The sequence below is a fragment of the Eptesicus fuscus genome, chromosome 1 (assembly GCF_027574615.1).
Source record: "Eptesicus fuscus isolate TK198812 chromosome 1, DD_ASM_mEF_20220401, whole genome shotgun sequence".
Classification (NCBI taxonomy): domain Eukaryota; kingdom Metazoa; phylum Chordata; class Mammalia; order Chiroptera; family Vespertilionidae; genus Eptesicus; species Eptesicus fuscus.
The window spans coordinates 123146354-123168703 of record NC_072473.1 but is presented as its reverse complement, the minus strand read 5'-3'; the positions used below and the strand labels follow the sequence as shown (position 1 = coordinate 123168703).

The 22350-nt window shown below is 39.7% G+C and overlaps 1 protein-coding gene and 2 pseudogenes across 3 annotated transcripts; all 3 read right to left on the bottom strand.

The window, feature by feature from the left end:
• Window positions 1-567: 567 nt before the first annotated feature.
• On the bottom strand, window positions 568-22292 carry RNF113A (ring finger protein 113A). 3 transcript variants are annotated; one of them, XM_008160925.3, is made up of 3 exons: window positions 21193-22292; window positions 21003-21071; window positions 568-868 (listed from the first exon to the last, which is right to left on the bottom strand). In XM_008160925.3, exons 1-2 carry the CDS (start codon window positions 22187-22189, stop codon window positions 21013-21015), a joined length of 1056 nt encoding a protein of 351 aa, XP_008159147.1. In that variant the 5' UTR covers window positions 22190-22292; the 3' UTR covers window positions 568-868; window positions 21003-21012. The 3 variants fall into 3 exon arrangements, with proteins under 3 accessions (XP_008159147.1, XP_027994015.1, XP_027994014.1); XM_028138214.2 differs by having other exon boundaries at window positions 568-841; XM_028138213.2 differs by having other exon boundaries at window positions 568-830.
• On the bottom strand, window positions 11461-12089 carry LOC114229398 (transcription elongation factor A protein-like 8; annotated as a pseudogene).
• Window positions 13236-14643, bottom strand: LOC103303958 (RWD domain-containing protein 1-like; annotated as a pseudogene).
• Window positions 22293-22350: the final 58 nt, after the last annotated feature.

Genomic DNA, 22350 nt, shown 5'->3' with positions numbered 1-22350 from the left:
TGAAGGGTCCGGGGTTTGATTCCAGTCAAGGGCACATGCCCGGGTTGCAGGCTTGATCCCCAGTAGGGGGTATGCAGGAGACAGCTGATCAATGACTCTCTGTCATCGATGTTTCTATTTCTCTCTCCCTCTCCCTTCCTCTCTGAAATCAATAAAAATATATTTTAAAAAAGTCTCAAAGGAAGTTCATATCAGTAGCCTATGGGAGCTGGTAATGATCATTGAAAAATATTAAAAATAAAGATTGATGGAAGGGCCTGGATACCAAAACCCATTGGTGAATCCCTGACTCAGACTATAATTAGATTGAGAGATCGTAAAACAGTATGGTTAATAAGATTATGAAAGTTGTGTTGTTTTAAGTAGGTATTATGTAAAGAAGTTATGCCAACTTTACCTGAATATTTAAATAGGAATGGATATTATGTCTGGCTGTGGAACATTTCCCTTACCCAGTATTGTAATACCAAAACTTGTTGATTAAATCTTAATGGAAGCTATAGATAAGATAGTTCATTCACCCAGCACACAGAAGAGTCAAACACAGAATACCAAGAATTGCAGTGGAGGAATTAGGGTAGCTTTATTGCAGGGCACCACACAAGAATAACTGGAAGCTATCACTTAAAAACCCAGATCACTGATGGCTTACAATTGGGGGCTTTTAAAGGCAAAATATCATGATTAAGCATGAGTAAGAGGTTCAGGGTTGTGGGCTGCGTTGTTGATTGGTCAGTTCTTGTGCAAGCTTCATAATTTCATTTTAGTTCTTGGTGGCATCCTGTCCAGGGTCTTCGTCACGCCAGGTGGTCCTTTCTGCTTAATGATTTCTGCAAGACATCTTGGGAGTGTGAGTCAGTAATGTTATCTTAAGAGCAGAAAAAAAAAACAGAGCTATATATCCTATGCTTAACGGTTATATTCTTTTATTATCTTAAGCAAAGTATACTTTTACATTCTTCCAGAAACTTACTTTACATGCAGGCCTCCAGGCCCCAGGACATGACTACATTCCAGTGCAACTAAGACTCTTAAAAGAACTAATTTAATAATTTCAACTAAATGCTAAATTTTAGTATACCTATCCTATATAATAAAAGGCTAATCAGTTTAATATCTATTTTATTTATTTGGTATGTTAAATTACATGGGAAACATTGTGAAATAAGTGATGATAAACTCATAGGGTATATTGTATGGGTAAAGAATGGCTGTAAATTAAACAAATAGTTGGGATTCTGGGAAACCCAAAACAGCTACTTGGTTCTGCCAGGCTCCCTGGTCAATTCCTTTTATATATATTCCTTATCCATTATAGTACACCGAAGCTGGATTTCATTTAACTGCCACTAATTAAGGGTTATCGATATGCTCTTATTGTTGTATGTATATTTTCCAGATGGGTTGAAGCCTTCCTCTGCTGCAAGGATGATCCTTTACAGTGGCAAAGAAATTGTTAGAAAATGTGTTTTACACTTGATGTATACCTCCCATGGTCTCTAGTGATTGAGGCACCCACTTCACTGGGTAAAAATCATATGAGCCTTGATGAAGGCCTTGAAAACTTCTTAGAATTATCACTTTCTCTATCACCCTAAATCATCAGGCAAGCTTGACAGAACTAGCGGAAAAATCAGATTCAAGCAAAAGAAGACTTACTTACACAGGACTGAATGATGAGGATAATTACTGTTTTTATGACTTTTTATTTCATATATAGCTGGTTCTTTAATTTTTTGTTTCTTTCCCAGATATAAGGAAATCTTTCCTCTTAAGCTAAGTATGACTTAGAACAATATGATAAATTATACCCTTTGTAAGCAGAACTGAAACATTTCTATTTTCTCCCTGCTTGATCCCTCCAGAATTCAGAAACTCTCAGTGAATATTCTTATTTTCATGGTCATATTGTTATCTGTATAAGTTCAATAAGAATCTGTTCTCCTTGTATAGGACACAATTGGAAACTGATTATATTACCAAGGCTTTGACTAGGAAGTCAAATTACAGAAACATGCACAGACTCAGATATGACCAGACAGCTTTAAGGAATTAAAAAATGGACTTATGGAAGCCAATAAAACCCTTTGAAATATTGCCTTGACACCCTGCTTACAAGTTTCCTAGTGGCTTTACCAAGTGAGTAAGGAAGGTCATTTCCTGGCCGGTGCAGAGACTTCAAGATGTTATGGTGACCTCAAGAAGAGAGGAACTCATCCAAATCTACTCGTATTGCAAGCAGTCTGATGGTAAGTCCTTGCCTTGAGAAGTCTTTTAAAGTTCAATCTGAAGATTTCTTATGAAAAATTTCAGTAAAGCAATTTAAAAGAGCATCTATAGTTAATTGCTATTCTTGCTGCTCCTATGTAAATAACAGGACAAGTTTATTGAATCTAGACTTATTTTGCAAACAAATTAGTCTTAATTTGATGGTCTTTGGTAAAAATGGGGGGTGATTTTTAACTTTATTTATTTGGGTGACACTGGTTAACAAAACATTACAAATTTCAGGTGATTTTAGAGAGAAAAAATATGTTTCAGTGGACACTAAAATACACATTTGTGGATATCAGATTCTAGTTAATTGTCTTCGAGGTTTTATTTCCCCCCTGGAAACTGGACTGGGTCCTGAATTCTTCTAGATTCCTCAAATATTTGGCTGAAGCTCTCCAAACTCACATTTCTAATTTTCTTCCTCTCTTCTGACTTGGAATCATTGAGAAGTAAAACTGCCCTTTTTCCTGAAGCCCTGCAAACAAAATGGCCCTAGATGACTTGTAAACTCCCAGAGGAATCTCCACAATAGCTAATATATGGACAATCTTTGTGCCTATTGCAGCAGGATCACCAGAGATATTCAAACTGAAAAATCTACCAGACTGTCACTGCCTGCCTTCACTCCATCAAAAGATGTTTCAATCCTGACATCTAGAAATCTTGACTGGCTGCACCCTTGGCTCAGAAACTTTTATAATTTGCTGCAATCATTAACCATTGTTTTCTGTTTGTTTCCATGGGCACGCCTCTTATTAATTACCTGATTGCTTGCATAATACAGGCCTAGTTTTGGGAGCCTACCTGCAAGACAGCCTCCTGAAATGAGGCACAACTGTTAACTGAACTGACCTAGTCTCAAGACTGAGACTGGTTTAATGCAACATGGAACACTCTGTCAACTTAGTTTCTGAAATGTGAAACTCTTATTTGAAATTTCACATGTGGGAGTGTGGGGGAGCAAAATTTGTCACCCCAAAATATATCTCTTTGGCATAAGGATTACTTTAGGCTAGTTCTTGTGGCTAATCTAATAATAAAATTAAAATGAGGCAGATTAACAGGAAAAAACAAATTAAAGTTTAATAACATTCATACCTCCTGTATACATGGGAGAGATCCAGGAAAAGTGAGTAATTTGCCTAAATGGTGGAAGCCACCACCTTAAATACCACCTTCAGCTGAAGACAAAAGACCTTGGGAATGGAGAGCCACTGATGGGAGGTTACCAGGAAAAGCAAACTAAACAAGTATAAGATTGTTATGAAGATTTAAGCCCAGGCCAATAAATCTATTGTTAACAGTTTCTTCTACAGATTTCGATATCTTCTTCCTGGCACAGGAAGGGAAAGACCCTTACATCTGTAAGATTTCCCTTATAAATGTAAACTTCCTTTCACAAAGGGTAGCTTCTATAGTGTAACCTCCTCTCTAATTCACTCTTGAAGGCTGTTCAAAAACCGAATCATTTTTTCCTTTTTTTTCCCATTAGAAAACATGTAAATTGAATTAATCCATTCCAGACTCCCAAATGATTCCCTGTTTTAACTTTTCTTATATACAGTACATGTCTAATGTACTGTTTAATCTATAAACACTTTATTTTTTAAAAAATATATATTTTATTGATTTTTTACAGAGAGGAAGAGAGAGGGATAGAGAGTTAGAAACATCGATCAGCTGCCTCTTGCACATCCCCTACTGGGGATGTGCCCGCAACCAAGGTACATGCCCTTGACCGGAATCGAACCTGGGACCCTTGAGTCCGCAGGCCGACGCTCTATCCACTGAGCCAAACCGGTTTCGGCTAATCTATAAACACTTTAAAAACAAAATACATGAAATGTAAATGAAAATTTATCAAAAAGAAAGTGAAATGTACAGTTAAAAATGCAGCAACAACAGCAAAAAACAAACAAAAAAAAACCCCGAAAATATTCATAGCATTTTATGAAAATCCAATACTCTTTCATGATAAAAACACTAAAGTCAGTATAGAAGGGAACTTCTTTAACACACAAAAAAAGTATTTAACACTCAGCTAAACTCACAGCTAACAACACACCTAAGGCAGTGAGAGATGGATGCTTTCCTCCTAAGATCAGGAACAAAACAAGGATGTCTGCTCTCACCACTTCTATTCAACATAGTACTAGAGAGTCCTGCTGTAGCAGTTCGTCAAGACAATGAAATAAAAGGCATCCAGACTAGAAAAAAAAAAAAAGTAAACTATTCTCTTTCCAGATGACATGACCAAGTATATAGAAAATCTGGAGGAGTTCAACGTGATTACAGAACAAGATTAAAAATCAATTCTATTTCTAAATACTTGCAATGAACAATGTGAAATGAAATTTATATAGACACAATTTTATTTACAATGGCATCAAAAATAAAATATTAGGAATGAAGCTATTAAGAGTTCAATATTTATAATCTGAAAATTAAAAAGCATTGTTGAAAGAAATGAAAGATTAAAATACATAGAAAAGTATGTGCTTATCAATTGGAAGATTAACATAAACATACTTAGTATTGTTAAGATGGCACTGCTACCTAAATTGATCTATAGATACAATGCAATCTCTATCAGAATCTCAGCTGGAAAAAAAGAATCCCAGCTGATTTATTTGTAGAAATTGATAAGCTGATTCAAAAAATTCATCAGGAATGCCTCGCCAGTTTGGGCACAATTCCTGGTGAGGGCACATGCCCAGGTTTGCAGGTTCAATGGCCAGTGTGGGGCGTGCAGGAGGCAGCTGATTGATGATTCTCTCTCATCATTGATGCTTCTATCTTTCTCTCCCTCTCCCTTCCTCTCGGAAATCAATAAAAATCTATTTTTTAAAAAATGTATAAGGAATTGCAAGAGATCCAGGATATCTAAAACAGTAGGAGGACTCACACTTCCTGACTTTAAAACTTATTATAAAACAACAGTAATCAAGATCTTGTGGTACTGGCATAAGGATAGACATAGATAAATGGAATAGGATTGAGAGTCCAGAAATCAACCCATGCATCTATGGTCAAATGATTTTTTTATGAGTGCCAAGAACATTCAATGGTCTTTTCAAGAAATGGTGCTGTGTCACTGGATAGCTACAGACAAAGGAATGAAAGCAAAGCCTTATCTCATGCCATATATAAAAATCAACTCAAAATGGATAAAAGACCTAAATGTAAAAGCAAAAACTATAAATCTCTTGGATACATTTAGCAATGTTTTCTTAGACATGATACCAAAAACACGAATAACAAAAGGAAATAAATTGTACTTCATTTAAATTAAGACCTTTTGTGCTTCAAAGAATACCAACAAGAAAAGTAAAAAGACAATACATAAAATGGGAAAAAATATTTGCAAACCATATATCTGATAAGGGTCTAGTATCTAGAATATATAAGGAACTTACAACTGAAAAATCAAAAAACAAACAACAAACAACACAATTTAAAAATGGGTAAAGGACTGGAATAGACATTTCTCCAGAGATGATAATACAAATGGTCAAGAAGCACATGAAAAGATGCTCAAGGACATTAGTCATTAGGGAGGTACAAATCCAAACCACAATGAGATACCACTTTACACCTACATTTAAAAAAAGAAACAGATGTTGGTGAGGATGTGGAAAAATTGGAACCCGCTTACATTGCTGGTGGGAATGTAAAATGGTGCAGCTGCTATGGAAAACAGTTTGCCAGTTCTTCAAAGAGTTAAGAATAGTTTTACCATATGACTCAGCAATTCTACTCCTAGGTGAGAATACTCAAAAGAATTGAAAAATAGTTACTCAAATCTATTCTATGTACACCCATTTTCAGAGCAGCACTATTCATAATAGCCAAAAGGTAGAAAATGCACAAGTGTCCATCAACAGATGAATGGATTAATTGTATATACATGCAATGGAATGTTATTCAGTTCCCAAAAAGAAGTACTGATACATACTACAACGTGGTTGAACCTTGAAAGCATTATGTTAAGTGAAAGGAGCAAGATTGTATATCATAAGATTCTATTTATATAAAATATCTAGAATAGCTAAATCCACAGAAACAATGCAGTTTGGTAGTTTCTAGGGGTTGCAGGAAGGAGAGAATGAGAAACATTTGCTTAAGGAGTATGGGGTTTTCTTCTGAGGTGATGAAAATATCTTAGAATGATATAAAGATGGTACCTTCACAACACTGTTATTGTACTCAATACCACTGAATTGTTCACTTTAAACTGGTTAATTTTATGTTATGTGAATGTGGAAACAACCCAAATGTTCACCAAATGATGAATGGATAAACAAAATGTAGTATCCTATATAATAAAGAGCTAATATGCAAATGGTCGTTGTGCCCTTGCGCCGGGGCCAGGGGACCTGAGGCTGCACCCCCCACCTGGCGGGGCTTGACAGGGGACCTGAGGCTATGCTCCTCGCCCTGCAGGGCTTGATGGGGGTGGGGCTGGCCAGGTCTGGGTCTCGCACAATTAATTTCAAGGTGCGTGCGGGTGGGCGGGGACTTGACTCTGGGTCCCGCAGCGCGCCCAGACTCTGACAGGAGGAAGATTTTCATATATATTTTACTAATTTTCTTTCATCTCTGACACTTGTATTATAGAGGGAGGGCAAATAGCAATATTAAATTATTTCCTCTAATTAATTCCCTTTTAATGTGCACGAATTTCATGCACTGGACCACTAGTAGCCATATAATGGAATATTATTTAGCAATATTCAGGAATGAACTGACACATGCTACAACATGGATGAATCTTGAAAACATTCTAAGTGAAAGAAGGCAGTCACAAAAGGCCACATATTATACGATTCCACTGCTAAGAAATATCCAGAAGAGGCAAATATATAGACAGAAAGGAGATCAGTGGTTCCCTGTGAGGGTAGGGGTCAAGGGGGAATGATGGAGAGTAACTGCTAACAGGGATGGGTTACTTTTGGGGGTGTTTAAAGTGTTCTTAAATTAGATAGTGATGCTTGCATAACCTTGTAAATATACTAAAAGCCACTCATATAAATATCGCATCATGATATGATATGTGAATTATGCCAATAAAGCTGTTACAAAAGAGAATAAAACGGACATGAGAAGGGCAAGATATCAGGCTGACATTATCCTTGGTTTGTTGAGAGGGAAGGAGAGATAAATTGCTAAAGAGGAAGGCTGGGTCAATGGGAAAAAAGCAAGGGAGTGATTACCATAAAAGTCAGTATAGTGGTTACCTGTGTGCATATGAGGAGGAGGGATGGGACCTGGAAGATAATACATAAAGGGCTTCTGAGTGTTGTCAGTTTTGTATTTTTTAATGGTACAATCAAATATTACTTATTATTTATTAGAGTTGTAAAATGCTTTGTAAATACTTTCCCTTATATTTGTTACAAAGTATACTTTCTGATCACATTTTAAATTTGATACTAAGGCAGAATTAAGTTTCTTTAAGCTAAATTAAGTAGTATTTCTTTAAATTTTTCATAAAAATTACTATCTTGCTGAACAGGAATTTGAACCAGACTTACCCACATATGTGTGTATGCTTCTAACTTGTCCTGACACTTAACTTTTTGCATTTTTCCTTTGCTGTACTTCAGACCCTGTCGTAATTTGGAATACAAAAGGAACTTCCAGGAAGGACATAGCATTACTTTAAATATGTAAAAATAGGAATAGAGTCATCAGTCAGTGACTAAGGATAGCCAAATTCAATTTTGCTGGTTTAAACCGTTGAATGTCCTGTCCTTCAGTGAGATCACCATTTGGCATTCAATATCGGGGATTGTGGGCAAGGTGAAAGGAAAGGTGAATGCTAATAATGAATCAAGGCAGTAACTGAAGGAGACTTTGTTTGTTTAACTTGTTTTGTAATAAGATTAGTGCTTCAGTGACTAACCAAGTTGTAGTGACAGGAGGAATTGCATGTTGCTTGGGAGATGCATAATGATATAGGAACTGCCAAAATTATTTTCATTTATCATGAATTCTAGAAAGAGAACTTTTGATCAGAATTATCACATTCCTTGGTTATCATTAACAAATCAACAAACGACAAGTGTTGGAGAGGATGCGGAGAAAAAGGAACCCTCGTGCACTGCTGGTGGGAATGCAGACTGGTGCAGCCACTGTGGAGAACAGTATGGCGTTTTCTCAAAAATTTAAAAATGGAACTGCCATTTGACCCAGTGATACCACTTCTAGGAATATATCCCAAGAAACCAGAAACACCAATCAGAAAGGATATATGCACCCCTATGTTCATAGCAGCACAATTTACCATAGCTAAGATTTGGAAACAGCCTAAGTGCCCATCAGCAGATGAGTGGATCAGAAAACTGTGGTACATCTACACAATGGAATACTACGCTGCTATAAAAAAGGAGGAATTCTTACCATTTGCAGTAGCATGGATGGAACTGGAGAGCATTATGCTAAGTGAAATTAGCCAGGCAATGAAAGAAAAATACCACATGATTTCACTCATTTATGGATAATAAAGAACATTATAAACTGATGAACAAAAAGAGATACAGAGGCAGAGAAGCATCAAACAGACTGTCAAATTACAGTGGGAAGGCTGGGGAGGGGGGGAGGTAAGAGATCAACCGAAGGACTTGTATGCATGCATATAAGCATAACCCATGGACGCAAGACACTGGGTGGGTGGGGTGAGGGCATGTACTGGGGGGTAGGGGAGGCCGGAGGAAGGTCAATGGGGAAAAAGGACACATATGTACTACTATTTGTAATACTTTAAACAATAAAAAAAAGAAGAAAAAAGAATTATCACATTCCTTTTTTCCTCTTTAAACACTATTTGGTCTTTAGGGAATACAGCACTTCAGTTTCACTGGAAATCCCAAATGGAATCATACTGCATAATTGTAATCAGAAAAAAAAAAAGTGTAAATAGCACCCAAGAAAGACTTGTAAGGCTGCTTTACCAAGTTTAAATACAACTTTGAATCTCTAAGCAAATCCATAACTAATCCTCTTTCTCTGCTTCCTTCCCAATAGTCATACCTAATTTGTATTGGGAGATGCATAATGATATAGGAACTTATCATTAAATTTATGAATTAAATTTATGAATTTAATTCAAAATTCATAAACTCTTTGTCTAATTGGGAAAGAGGAATTTTAGTAGGTTAACATGTAATGGGCCCTGTTTGTGATTTTTTTTATACTATGCTAAAAAGCAAAATAGGATCTGGGTTGGATATATAGCTTTTGCTCCTTACCTCAATATTGTGTGTGTGTTTTTTGTCTTTAATAGTTGATAGTCAATATTATATTAGTTTCCCGTATGCAGCATAGTGGTTAGACATTTATTAAACTTACAAAGTGATCAACCAGGTAAACTTAGTACCCACTCCCACACCATACATAGTTATTACAATATTATTGACTATACTCCCTATGCTATACTTTACATCCCCGTGACTATTTTGTAAATGCCAATTTGTACTTCTTAATTCCTTCATCTTTTTCACCCAGTTCCTTAAAGCCCCTCTCATCTGGCAATCATCAAAACATTCTCTGTTCATCATTGATGTTTCTCTCTCTCTCCCCCTCCCTTCCTCTCTCTGAAATCAATATATATATATATATATTCTCTGTATCTATGAGTTTGTTTCTGTTTTGATTATTCATTGCTTTTCAGATCCACATATTAAGTGAAATCATATGGCATTTGTCTTTCTCTGAATTATTTCACTTAGCATAATACGTTTTAGGTCTATTTATCTTATTGCAAATTGTAAGATTTTATTCTTTTTTATGGCTCAGTAATATTCCATTGCATATTTGACCATCTATCAATGGACACTTAGGTTGCTTTCATATTTTTGTCTCTTGTTATAGACTTTGTTTTATAGTCTATTTTGTCTGATATAAATATTGTTTCTCCAATATTTATATTGTTACTCAAAACTGGCAATTATTACAGAAAAATAAAATATTTTTATCTGGTTAAGAGATCCAGAGGTGATATGAGACTTACATTTAAAAAAATGTTTTTTTTTATTGATTTAAGAGTGTAAGGGAGAGGGAGAGAGATAGAAACATCAATGATGAGAGAGAATCATTGATCAGCTGCCTCCTGCACACCCCCTACTGGGGATCAAGCCCACAACCCAAGTATGTGCCCTTGACCAGAATCAAACCTGGGACCCTTCAGTCCAAAGGCCGATGCTCTATCCACTGAGCCAAACCAGCCAGGGTTATATTTTAATAGTTATTTCATCAAGAGTTTAGGGGCCCCCATTGCCCTTATAAACTGGTTGCAAATTATTTGATTCTTACTTATTAAAGAATTTTAATTCTGTCTGTGACACAAGTTCATTAAAAATACATATAAGTGCCCTGACCGGTTTGGCTCAGTGGATAGAGCGTCGGGCTGTGGACTGAAAGGCCCCAGGTTTGATTCCGGTTAAGGGCATGTGCCTTGGTTGCGGGCTTGATCTCCAGTGGGGGGCGTGCAACAGGCAGCTGATCGATGTTTCTCTCTCGTCGATGTTTCTAACTATCCCTCTCTATAAAAAATCAGCAAAAATATATTTAAAAAATACATATAAGCAAAAAGAAAACTCACACCACACAGAAATAAGCACAGTTAAGTTTTTGATGTATATATGTATACACACATGCATGCAAACACACAATTTGGGATTTTTAAAAGTTTTTTTTATTGATTTCATAGAGGGAGAGGGAGATGGAAACATCAATGATGAGAGACTCATTGATCGGCTGCCTCCTGCCCGTCCCCTACTGGGGATCAAGCCCACAACCTGGGCATGTGCCCTTGACCAGAATCGAACCCAAGACCCTTCAATCCACAGACTGACGCTCTATCCACTGAGCCAAACCAGCTAGGGCACAATTTGGGATTTTTATCGTACATATGTGAGCTGATACTAAATATGCTTTGTAACTTATGTTACTTTACAATATGGAATGAACACATTTCTATGCATTTGTGTAAAACTTCCTAGTTGAAAAATAGACCTGGAGAATGGGTCAAAATACAAAATCCAGTAAGATGCTGGTTAACAAGGAAACTATCTAAAACAAAATTCCACCAGTTGATTAAAAGCAAAATGAAGAAAAAGGATACATCAGAATATGCTAACAGAAAGCAGGGGCCAGATTTTTACTATCAGATAAAAAGAAAAGAATTCAAGGCCTAAAGTACACAGGATAAAGTCATCTGCGAGAATGTCTTTGCTTTCAATGCATCATCACAAACTTGTTTTTACTCTTATTTCTTCTCTAAGCCTTTCCAACTCATATACTCCTCTTAGCATTTCTTCAGGGTCCAAATGCCTAATGGGAGTGTCCTTTTTAAATTCCTGGACAGGTTGAGTCAGCCTGCTTCTAAGGTTTCCTTCTGCTTCCTGTGGTACAGAAGGGTGGTTTTCCTTGGCCTTTGGCATGTTCTGTGGCTTTCCTTCATTTTCTTCACAAGACTTTTGCATGTTGAGTATTTTTCTATTATTTCCTTTTTGAATAAATGAATCCTGCAGGGAGGGATCCAGTGGATTTTTCTCCTTCCTCCCTCACTCAATTTGTGTCACTCCCAAAAGACCAAATGTCCTAAAAGGAACTGGGGCACTTTCCCAACTTTTTTTTTTTCATTTCCATTTGCCTGAAATATCTTCTTCTATTCCTTTATTTTCAATCTGTGTATCTTTTGATCTGAAGTGGTTCTCCTGTAGGCAGCATATGGATGGGCCTTATTTTCTTCTCCATTCAGCCACCCTGTCTTTGGATTAGAGCATTTAATCCATTTACATTTAAAGTAACTATTGATAGGTATGTTGTTATTGCCATTTTATTATTCAAATTTTTATCCCCTTTTTCTTCTCCTTAAAGAAGTGCCGTTAACATTTCTTGTGATGATGAACTCCTTTAGCTTTTTCTTATCTGGGATGGTTCTGTATTTCTTGACCTGGGTGGTGGTTATTGCAGGTGTGCCTATATAATTACTTATACTGAAAAATTGTGCTTTATGCACTTTCCTGGATGTGCATCTTTCCATCTCAGTAAGTGGCACCATCTTCCATCTGGTTACTCAGGTTAAAAATTTTGAAGTTACCTTGACTTTTCTCTTTATCTTATACCCCGTATCTAACTAACCAGAAAACCTTGTCAGTTTTACTTTCACCCCTTCTCACCAGCTGGTTTGATCCACTATCATCTCTCACCTGGACAAAGGCAGTAAGTAGCCTTCTAACTAATCTGTCCCCTTCATCCTTTGACCCTCCTGGCTTGGTTTATTTTCTCCCTAGCAACCAGGTTTTTTTTTCTCCTTTGACTTGAAGGTATTTCTTAATGAGATAAATGTAGATGCGTAACAGATACTCCAATTAAGATATAAAACATTTTGCCCTAGCTGGTTTGGCTCAGTGGATAGAGCGTCGGCCTGCGGACTCAAGGGTCCCAGGTTCGATTCCAGTCAAGGGCATGTACCTCGGTTGTAGGCACCTACCTAGTGGGGAGTGTGCAGGAGGCAGCTGATCGATGTTTCTCTCTCATCGATGTTTCTAACTCTCTATCCCTCTCCCTTCCTCTCTGTAAAAAATCAATAAAAATAAAAAAAAAGATATAAAACATTTCCTCTGTACCCCCAAAGTCCCCAAATGATCCCTTTTTGGGGGTTAATCCTCACCCAAGGATATTTTTTCCCCGTTGATTTTTAGAGAGAGGGGGAGGGGGAGAGAGAGAGAAAAAAAAAACATCAATGTGAATGCCTCCCATACTCTCGCCACAAATGACCAGGGCTGGGGATGGAGCCTGCAACAGAGGTAGGTGCTCTTTGTGTTCTTTACTGGAATTGAATCCATGACCCTTCAGTCTGCAGGCTGACGCTCCAACCACTGAGCCAAACCAGCTAGGGCCAGAAGGATCCCTTTTATTTATTTATTTATTTATTTATTAAATTTTAAGGCCAGTTTATTAAGTTCATTGATGAAAGCTTTCAGAAGAATATTCTCCTGAAAATTGTTTTTTTCTTAGAAAAAAAGAAAGAAAAATCAACACCCTCTCAGCATAGCCACAGATGCTGTAGCAGTCTAAGCCTCTCTGCAGGGGATGGTCCATCAATTGGTCAAGTCACTCTCTGGGTCAGTAGTATTGTAGTATGGATTATCCTCATCATCCTCCAGCTCCAAGTCATCTATTTCCTGGGACAACGACTCATCTACCTCCACATTGTTTCCAGCATCCTCTAAGAACTGGATATCAGATATGTCAAGATTGTGATCTGTTTCAAATAGCTGTTTCCTACTTATTTATTCCTGTTTGGTTTTTTTCCTTTCATTCTTTTTAATTTCTAAGAGTTCTGCATCAAACTTGGCTTTCCAACTTAAGAAAATCTCAACTGTAACAGGAGTGCAATGAAATAATTGCTTTTCAGCTTCTGCTGCTTTTGTTTGTTTCTTTTCTTCTTCTCTTCTAGTTTTTATTTGACCTACTGTTTCATTTAATTTTTCTTGTACAGCTGTCACTAAAGTAAAGATCATCACCATACCAAGGTTTTCTTCTGCCTGTAATACTAATAATTTTAAGATGCCTGAGATAATATTATCTCCTAGATTTTCCTGGGAGAATCTATACTAATAAAAGGGTAATATGCTAATTAGACCAGACATCCATCTGGACATCCTTCCAGACAAAGCCATGGTGGCAGGGGCCGAGGCAGAGGCAGTTAGGGGTGATCAGGCTAGCAGGGAGAGCAGTTAGGGGGATCAGGCCGGCAGGGGAGAGCAGTAGGGGCGAACAGGCCAGCAGGGGAGAGCAGTTAGGGGGATCAGGCCGGCAGGGGAGAGCAGTTAGGGGAATCAGGCAGGCAGGGGAGAGCAGTTAGGGGCGATCAGGCTTGCAGGGGAGAGCAGTTAGGGGGATCAGGCTTGCAGGGGAGAGCAGTTAGGGGGATCAGGCAGGCAGGCAGAGAGGTTAGGGGCGATCAGGCAGGCAGGCAGAAGTGGTTAGGGGCGATCAAGCGAGCAGGCAGGTGAGTGGTTACAGCCAGCGGTCCCAGATTGTGAGAGGGATGTCCGACTGCCTCCGAGGGGTCCCGGACTGGAGGGTGCAGGCCAGGCTGAGGGCCTCCCCCCCTACCCCCGTGCACGAATTTCATGCACCGGGCCTCTAGTATTTCATAAAGAGGGACTTCATCTGGATATTTCTGACCATATGTAAACTTGAGGGTAGTCTGGACAGTTTCGTCATTTTCTCCAGCCTCAGATATCACAGTAATGGTGAAGCTAGGAGAATTTTCTGATAATACTGTAAAGGAGTCGGGTGGATGGACTGCAGAGCCTCCAGCTCCTTGGGCTGCTCCTCGCCGTAGTTTGTCATCATTGCCCTCGCTGCTGCCCATGGATTGCCCAGACACCCAGGCGGTGCACCATAGCTAGGACCACAGCTGCGCTGGGAGAGTGGGCGGTGGCCAGGCTGGCACAGGAGCAGAGTCCCCGGCTGGGAGGCCCAGGGCCCCCAGAAGGATCCTTTTTAAAGCCAGTATCAGATCATGTCATTCCTCTGCACAAAAGCTCCCAGCGGCTCTCCATCTTATTGAGATAAGGCTGTAAACAGTCTGCCCTGCCCCTCCCCCATGATTTGTTATCTAATCTTGGAGTTCTTTCCTCTTCCTTGAGTCCACTCCAATTATATTGCTTCCTCACTGTTCCTAGAACATATGTCTGATACTTTCCTGCCTCAGGGCCTTTGCACATGATTTTATGGTTCTTTTCTGGAATGCTCTTCTGCTATATACCTGCTTTGTTTAGGTCTCTGCTCAAATGTCACCTATCAGAAGAGGCCCTCCCTCACCATTCTAAATAAAATAACCTTCTCCACACCATTGCACTCTTATCTCCCTACATTGCTTTATTATTTTCATAGTACTTAAGTCAATTTGATATTATGTATCTGTATGTATAAATCTGTTACTGTCTCTCATGGAAGTTCTATGAGAGGAGGAACTTGAGGGCTTTTGTTATGGCTCTATCTCCAGTGCTTAAATCAATTAGTACCTGCCCATATAGTGGGTGCTCAAAACTATTAAATTAATATCCACAGATTCTAGTTTGTTTACCATCATGTCACCTGGACTAGTGCACCAACCTAACCCATCTCCCTGTTTCATGTCTGGTTCCTTCAATTCATTTCCCACACCAAAAGATTATCTTTATAAAATTCAAATCTGATCATTTCCCTTTCTTTCTTAAAACCCTTTGAAGGCACCCTTTTGCCCTTCAAAGTCCTTAACATGACTTGCAAGGTGTCTGTTCTTTGGCCCTGACTACCTGGCCACTTTGCCTTTTCCCTTTAACCACCCTAGACGGTTTTGAGTTCTGAGCTGAAACCAGCCTCGTACTTCAGGTCATTGGAATATACTTAACTCTCTGCCTGGGATATTCTCTTTCCCACCAGGGTCATTTCCTACGGGAGACTCCTTTGACTTCAGACTAGGTTAGCTCTTTCAGAGTCCAGCTGCAATCTCATCTCTGCTGGCACACTTTTTTTGTAAGCATGAAAAATATCTTGAGTACACCATTGATTTATGTACTTTTGTAGTGTTATTATCCCTTTAAGGATCTGCTGCCTGGCCAGTGTGGCTCAGTGGTTCACTGTTGACTTATGAACCAGGAGGTCACGGTTTGATTCCGGTTCAGTGCATATGCTTGATACCCTGTGGGGGCATGCAGGAGGCAGCTGATCAAATTATATTTTAAAATACATTTTTATTGATTTCAGAGAGGAAGGGAGAGGGGAGAGATAGAAACATCAATGATGAGAGAGAATCATTGATTGACTGCCTCCTGCATGCCCCCAACTGGTGATCGAGCCGGCAACCTGGGACCCTTTACTCCACAGGCCAAGGGTCTATCTGCTGAGCCAAACCAGCTAGGGTTAAAATATTTAAAAAAAAAAACTATACTAGCCGAAACCAGTTTGGCTCAGTGGATAGAGCATCGGCCTGTGGACTCAAGGGTCGCAGGTTCGATTCCGGTCAAGGGCATGTACCTTGGTTGCGGGCACATCCCAGTAGGGGGTGTGCAAGAGGCAGCTGATCGATGTTTCTAACTCTCTATCCCTCTCTCTTCCTCTCTGTAAAAAATCAATAAAGCCGAAACTGGTTTGGCTCAGTGGATAGAGCATCTGCCTGCGGACTGAAGGGTCCCAGGTTCGATTCCGGTCTAGGGCACGTGCCTTGGTTGTGGACACCTTCCCAATGGGAGGTGTGCAGGAGGCGGCTAATCGATGTTTCTCTCTCATCAATATTTCTGGCTTTCTATCCCTCTCCCTTCCTCTCTGTGAAAAATCAATAAAATATATATTTAAAAAATCAATAAAAAATATTTTAAAAATAAATAAAAATATACTTTAAAAATCTGCTGAATGCTTTGGATTCTAAGAATGTTTATTTGCATAAATTTTGGATATTCTCTTAAGATTCACAGACAGGTATTAAAAAAACATGTGGAATAGTAGACAAATGTTATCTTTCTCCTCTTCTCTCAGCTCTTTAACTTCTTGTGTGTCTTGCTCTGGGGAACAGGACCTGGCCTTTCTGTTCCCCTCTTCCTACCCCCAGGCAATTAGTTTACCTTTGCCTTTCCCTCTCCTAAGTGCCAAGGGCCTTTCTTTTTATTATTATTACTTAAAAAATATTTTTATTGATTTCACAGAAGAAGGGATAGGGAGATAGAGATAGAAACATCAATGATGAGAGGGAATCATTGATCAGCTGCTTCCTGCACACTCCCCACTGGGAATTGAGCTCGCAACCTAGGCATGTGCCCTGACCTGGGAATCAAACCATGACCTCCTGGTTCATAGGCTGATGTTCAACCACTGAGCCACACCAGTCGGGCCCTTCTTTTTATTTTTATTTATTTTTTTTCCTTCTTTTTATTTTTAATTTATCTTTATTGTTGAAAGTATTACCAATGTCCCTCTTTTGCTCCCATTGGCCCCCTCCAGGCCCTCTCCCTGCCCTGTTCAGGTCTTCATCACACTATTGTCTGTGTCCCTGGGCTATGCATGTATGCATATAAGTTCCCTGGTTAAGCTCTTCCTACCCACCCTCTATCCCTACCTTCCCTCTGAGATCCATCAGTCTGTTCTATGCTTATGTCTCTAGCTCTATTTTGTTCATTAGTTATTTTGGTTCATTAGATTCCACATGTGAGTGAGATCATATGATACCTGTCTTTCTCTGACTGGCTTATTTTGCTTAGCATAATACTCTCCAGGTCCCTCCATGCTGTCTCAAAGGGTGCAGCCACGATGGAAAAACAGTGTGGAGTTTCCTCAAAAAATTAAAAATGGAACTGCCATTTGACTCAGTGGTCCCACTTCTAGGAATAGATCCTAAGAACTCTGAAACACCAATCAGAAATATTATATGCACCCCCATGTTAATAGCAGCACAATTTACAATAGCTAAGATATGGAAACAGCCCAAGTGCCCATCAGTAGATGAGTGGATAAAAAAGCTGTGGCACATTTACACCATGGAATACTATGCAGCTGTGAAAAGGGATCTCTTATCCTTTGAGACAGTATGGAGAGACCTGGAGAGCATTATTCAAGGGCCCTTCTTTTGTTTCTATAGTTTCCTGAGCCTATGCAGCCCAGGAGGCTCACTTCTATTATCTTTGTAACTTTCTACATAAATGTTCTCTTATAGTTTGGAAAAAAAAAGACCCATTTTTGATATGTGCTTTTAATTCCATCCTTTCTCAGTTCTAGCTACCTCCTAGAACTTAGTCATCAGCAGCATTCTTTCCCTTTCTTCTTGTTTTCTCCTGGACTCTTTCTCTCAGCTTATGTAACATATAACAATTCAATGTATATCTTTTTATTTTTCCCCTCAGAAACATAACTTTACTATTTAACCATAGTGTAAACATCTAAAAAAATTTCAAGAAATTCAGAAAAGTCCAAAGAGAAGAGTAACCAAATCCCTAGACTCTCACCATCAAAATTAAGCAATGTTCCCATTTGATGACTATTACTTTATACATTTTTTTAGTCACTGTGTATCTTTTTCTATAAAGCTTTATTCTACTCTTGAATAACTTTATTAGCATAAATTCTCAGGAATATTTATTTAAAATTAACCATTTTAATGATTATTTTGTTACTCATTGCCATATTTCTTGCCATGATACCTTTTTTAAATAGAATTTATTGGGGTAGCATTGATTAATAAAATTATAGAGGTTTTGGGTATACAATTCTACAATACGTTTGTATATTGTATTGTGTGTTTACCACCCCAAGTCAAGTCGCCTTCATCACCATTTATCCCCCCTTTACCTTCTTCTACCTCTCCCACCCCTCCATGATACTGTTAATCCTTACCCGAGGATATTTTTCCATTGATTTTTAGAGAGAAACATCATGTAAGAGAGACACATCTATTGATTGTCTCCTGTACACCCACTGACCAGGGCCAGGGAGGGAGCCTGCAACCGAGGTATGTGCCCTTGACCAGATTCTAACCCGGGATCCTTCAGTCCGCAGGCCAATGCTGTATCCACTAAGCCAAACCGGCCAGGGCCTTTTAAAAACACTCTCTTCCTTTGCTCCTGTTTCTCCATTTGCCTCTACAAGGTCTTTTTTCCTGTTTCCTATTTGGCTCAGTCTCTTTCTCTCATCCCTTAAATGCTATTTCTGTGTGATGCTTTCTTTATTAAAAAAAATATCATTGATTTCAGAGAGGAAGGAAGAGAGAGAGAGAGAGAGACAGACAGACAGACAGACATCAATGATGAGAATCATTGATCGGCTGCCTCCTGCACGCCCCCTACTGGGGATCGAGCCCGCAACCCGGGCATGTGCCCTTGACCAGAATCAAATCGGGATCCTTTAGTCCGCAGGCTGACGTTCTATCCACTGAGCAAAACCAGCTAGGGCCTGTGTGATGCTTTCCTAAGCCCTTTTCCCAGTAGGCTTCTCAAGTATCTAAGGCATCTCCACTATACTTTATACATTGTTATAGAATGTTTCACATTAATACACTGAGAAGCGTACAGCATCTCTCCTATGGGTTTTCTTTTAAAAATGAATAATTTAAATTTAATAATAAGGAAACATCAGACAAACCAAAATTTGGAGGTAGCTACAAAATAACTGGCCAGTACTCTTCAATGTGTCAAGGACATGAATGACAAAAGAAAGACTGAGGGTTCTTCCTGAATAAGAGAGACATCACAACTAACTGCAATGTGTGACCCTGGATGGCATTGTGGTCCAGAAAGAGGACATTAGTAGAGCAACTGATGAACTTTGAATAAGGTCTGTAAATTACTTAACAGCATGGTACCAATGTTAATATTGCAATTTTACTAACAGGATGCAGTTATGTGTGTATAAGAGGTCTGTTTACTCCAACTTTTAATTTCAATGCAATCCCAATAAAAATTCCAGCATGTTTTTGCAGTAGTTGACATGATGAATCTAAATTTTTTACGGGAATGCAAATAAACAAACAAAAACAAAGTTTCACATTGTGAGTTTATGTTTCTGAACTCCTCCAAAGCTGGGATTGGGTTTATCCTGAGAGAGCAACCCAGTGCACTTTTTTCTTGTACTCATCACACCTGTCACTGATGTCTAGCTCCATGAGTACAGGGGCTGTGTCCATTGTTTGCTAATATTCCTTACCTTGACACAGAATAGCTGCTCAAAGAATATCTTTAAATGGATTAATTAAAAAATCCTAACCCACAATTTACTCTTGCATTTCTTTCCTGGGATCAGCCCAAATTCTAGCCAGATCAATAAAAAATTTACTAATCATTTGGCCTAACTGGCTTCCCTACCTCTTGTCATCCATCTCCCTGCCATCTATCTGACAGTCTGCAACAAAAATTTTTTTTTAAAAGTCTGATTTTCTTCCCTTTCCCAAAACTCTGCTATATCCCCATTACCAACAGAATATATAGTCAAGCTTCTCAACTTGGATTCAAGGATTTGGCTCCAATCTCCCTCTTGAAACCTCTCTGGGCTTATTTATTAAGGGCTTATTATATGTCAAGCACTGGGCTAGTTATAGGAGTTCACAAACTAGTTGGGAAGACAGGTATCTAGATTAACTTTAATAGGGGGTTATATTACAGGGTCTGTGACTATACAGTTTCAGACAATGCATTATAAATACTAGATTTTTGCCCTCTGCAGGTTCCCAGGTTCAGTCTACAACTGCAATGTCCAATATGGTGGCTACCAGCCACATTTCAAGCGCTCAACAGCCACATGAAGCCAGCAGCTGTCATATTGGACAGCAGAGCATAGATCATTTCAATTATCCATGGAAAGGGTGGTTAGTGTAGATGTTTCAAAGAGAGCAAGGGCCATTTCCCATACATGCATTCTGTGGTGCTAGCCACTAGTCAGTCCCCCAACCCAATTCTCCCACTCACCCTCCCCCCAGCCCACCCCCATACCTTGACTGGGGTGTATTATGGCACAGGCTCCCAATAGAAACAATGTATGAAAGTATTTTTGCAAACCATTAAGTGATACAGAAATGTGATACAATAAATAGATTCAGTTCTTCCTTTCACCACAGTTTTGGTTATTTCAAGCAAATTCTAGCTCTTTTGTCAAATTTCTCCCGTCCTGGTAATTTATGCCAAAGAGTTCTGAAAAGTTACACACAGGCAGCATTTATACCAGGTAAAAATACACATTATACCTACCTTGATGCTTTCACAAGCCATCTATCCAGGAACCTACTTCATCACCTGCCTTTTCCTCTGTCATTTTCCCTACAAAGGAAGGACACAAATTAATATTTCCAAAATATTTATTTTGGAATTGGAAAATAAGGGGAAAACGAAGTAATGGGAATTGGACCCGAATCGGGGTTTTCTGGAAAATCATAAGTACCATCCTCTTCTGCATCCTGATGCTTATCCAGTTTGGCAATTAATTCTTTCGCTGGATTGAAGACGCCATTGGTCTGCTGGTCACAGACGTAGCAGCGCGGGGTCGTGCGGAAATGCTGCAGTGCACAGCTCTCGCAGAAATAATGCCTGCACTTGGTGACGACGGGGTTTTGGAAGGACTGGCGACAGATGAAACATTTGAATGGTATTTCCTCACTATCGCTTCCCACTTCATAGTTTTCATCTTCGTAGACACCATAGCGACCCTCATCAAGCTCACGTTCGATCTGCCACCCATGCTTGTAATCTGATCGGTCATGGAGGAATTTGCAGCTGTCTCCGAAGCCGCAAAAGCCAGTCTCCTTATAGTCCTTACAAATGTCGGGCTGGTAATCCCAGCGCACGGTGGCACGGAGATGCTCGGGAGCTCGGATGGGGCCCTTCCGCACCATTCCGGAGGAAGCATTGCCCATGGATGTATCCTTGGGTTTCATGTATTTCTGATAGTTATTGATTCCCCGATAGATCTTGTCATCTTCCTTGCCTCTCAGCTCCTCCTGGATCTTCTGGCTGCGCTCAAAGATGGCTTGTGCGTCACGCTCCTTTTCTGTGTCTAGTTCGTAGACAGCAGTCGCCCCCATATCCTCTGGCCCCACGGGTTTCGCCGAGCGGGTGGACTTGTAGACCACACGGAGAGTCTCAGTCTCATTACCCTTCCCATTCCCCTCCTCCTCCTCCTCGCTACTCAATTCACAGTACACCACCTTCTGTTTACCACTGCCACGGGTCTTCTGTATCATCGGATTGTGGGTCGCCCGCTTCTTTTCGCGGCGAACCACAGTGCTGCCTTCTTCGCCGCTGCTGCTGCTGCTGTCTCCGGGCTCTGGGTCGCAGATCGGGCGCTTCCTGCGGCCTACGGGCCCCTTTCGTCCAGGCTTTTTGAACAGGAAGGTGCATACCTGGTCCGTCGCCTTTTCAGGGGAAACTTGTTCTGCCATTGTGCAGCCCCGAGCTCCGAAACAGATGCTTCGCCGAGCACCTGGAGCAAAGTGCGCCCGGGCAGCAGCTGGAGTTCTCGGGTGCGCGAGTGCGCTACTTTAGAACCCTGCGGGCCACCGTCGTTTCCTCCGGTGTACGTGACCCCGCCCAGCCGCGGGGC

Excerpts from the sequence above, each read along its gene's own strand:
- RNF113A (XM_008160925.3), bottom strand. The coding sequence starts at position 22,189 with ATGGCAGAACAAGTTTCCCCTGAAAAGGCGACGGACCAGGTATGCACC. Across the intron at positions 21,072-21,192 it reads TCAGGATGCAGAAGAGGATG|GGAAAATGACAGAGGAAAAG; the intron begins GTACTTATGATT and ends CTTCCTTTGTAG.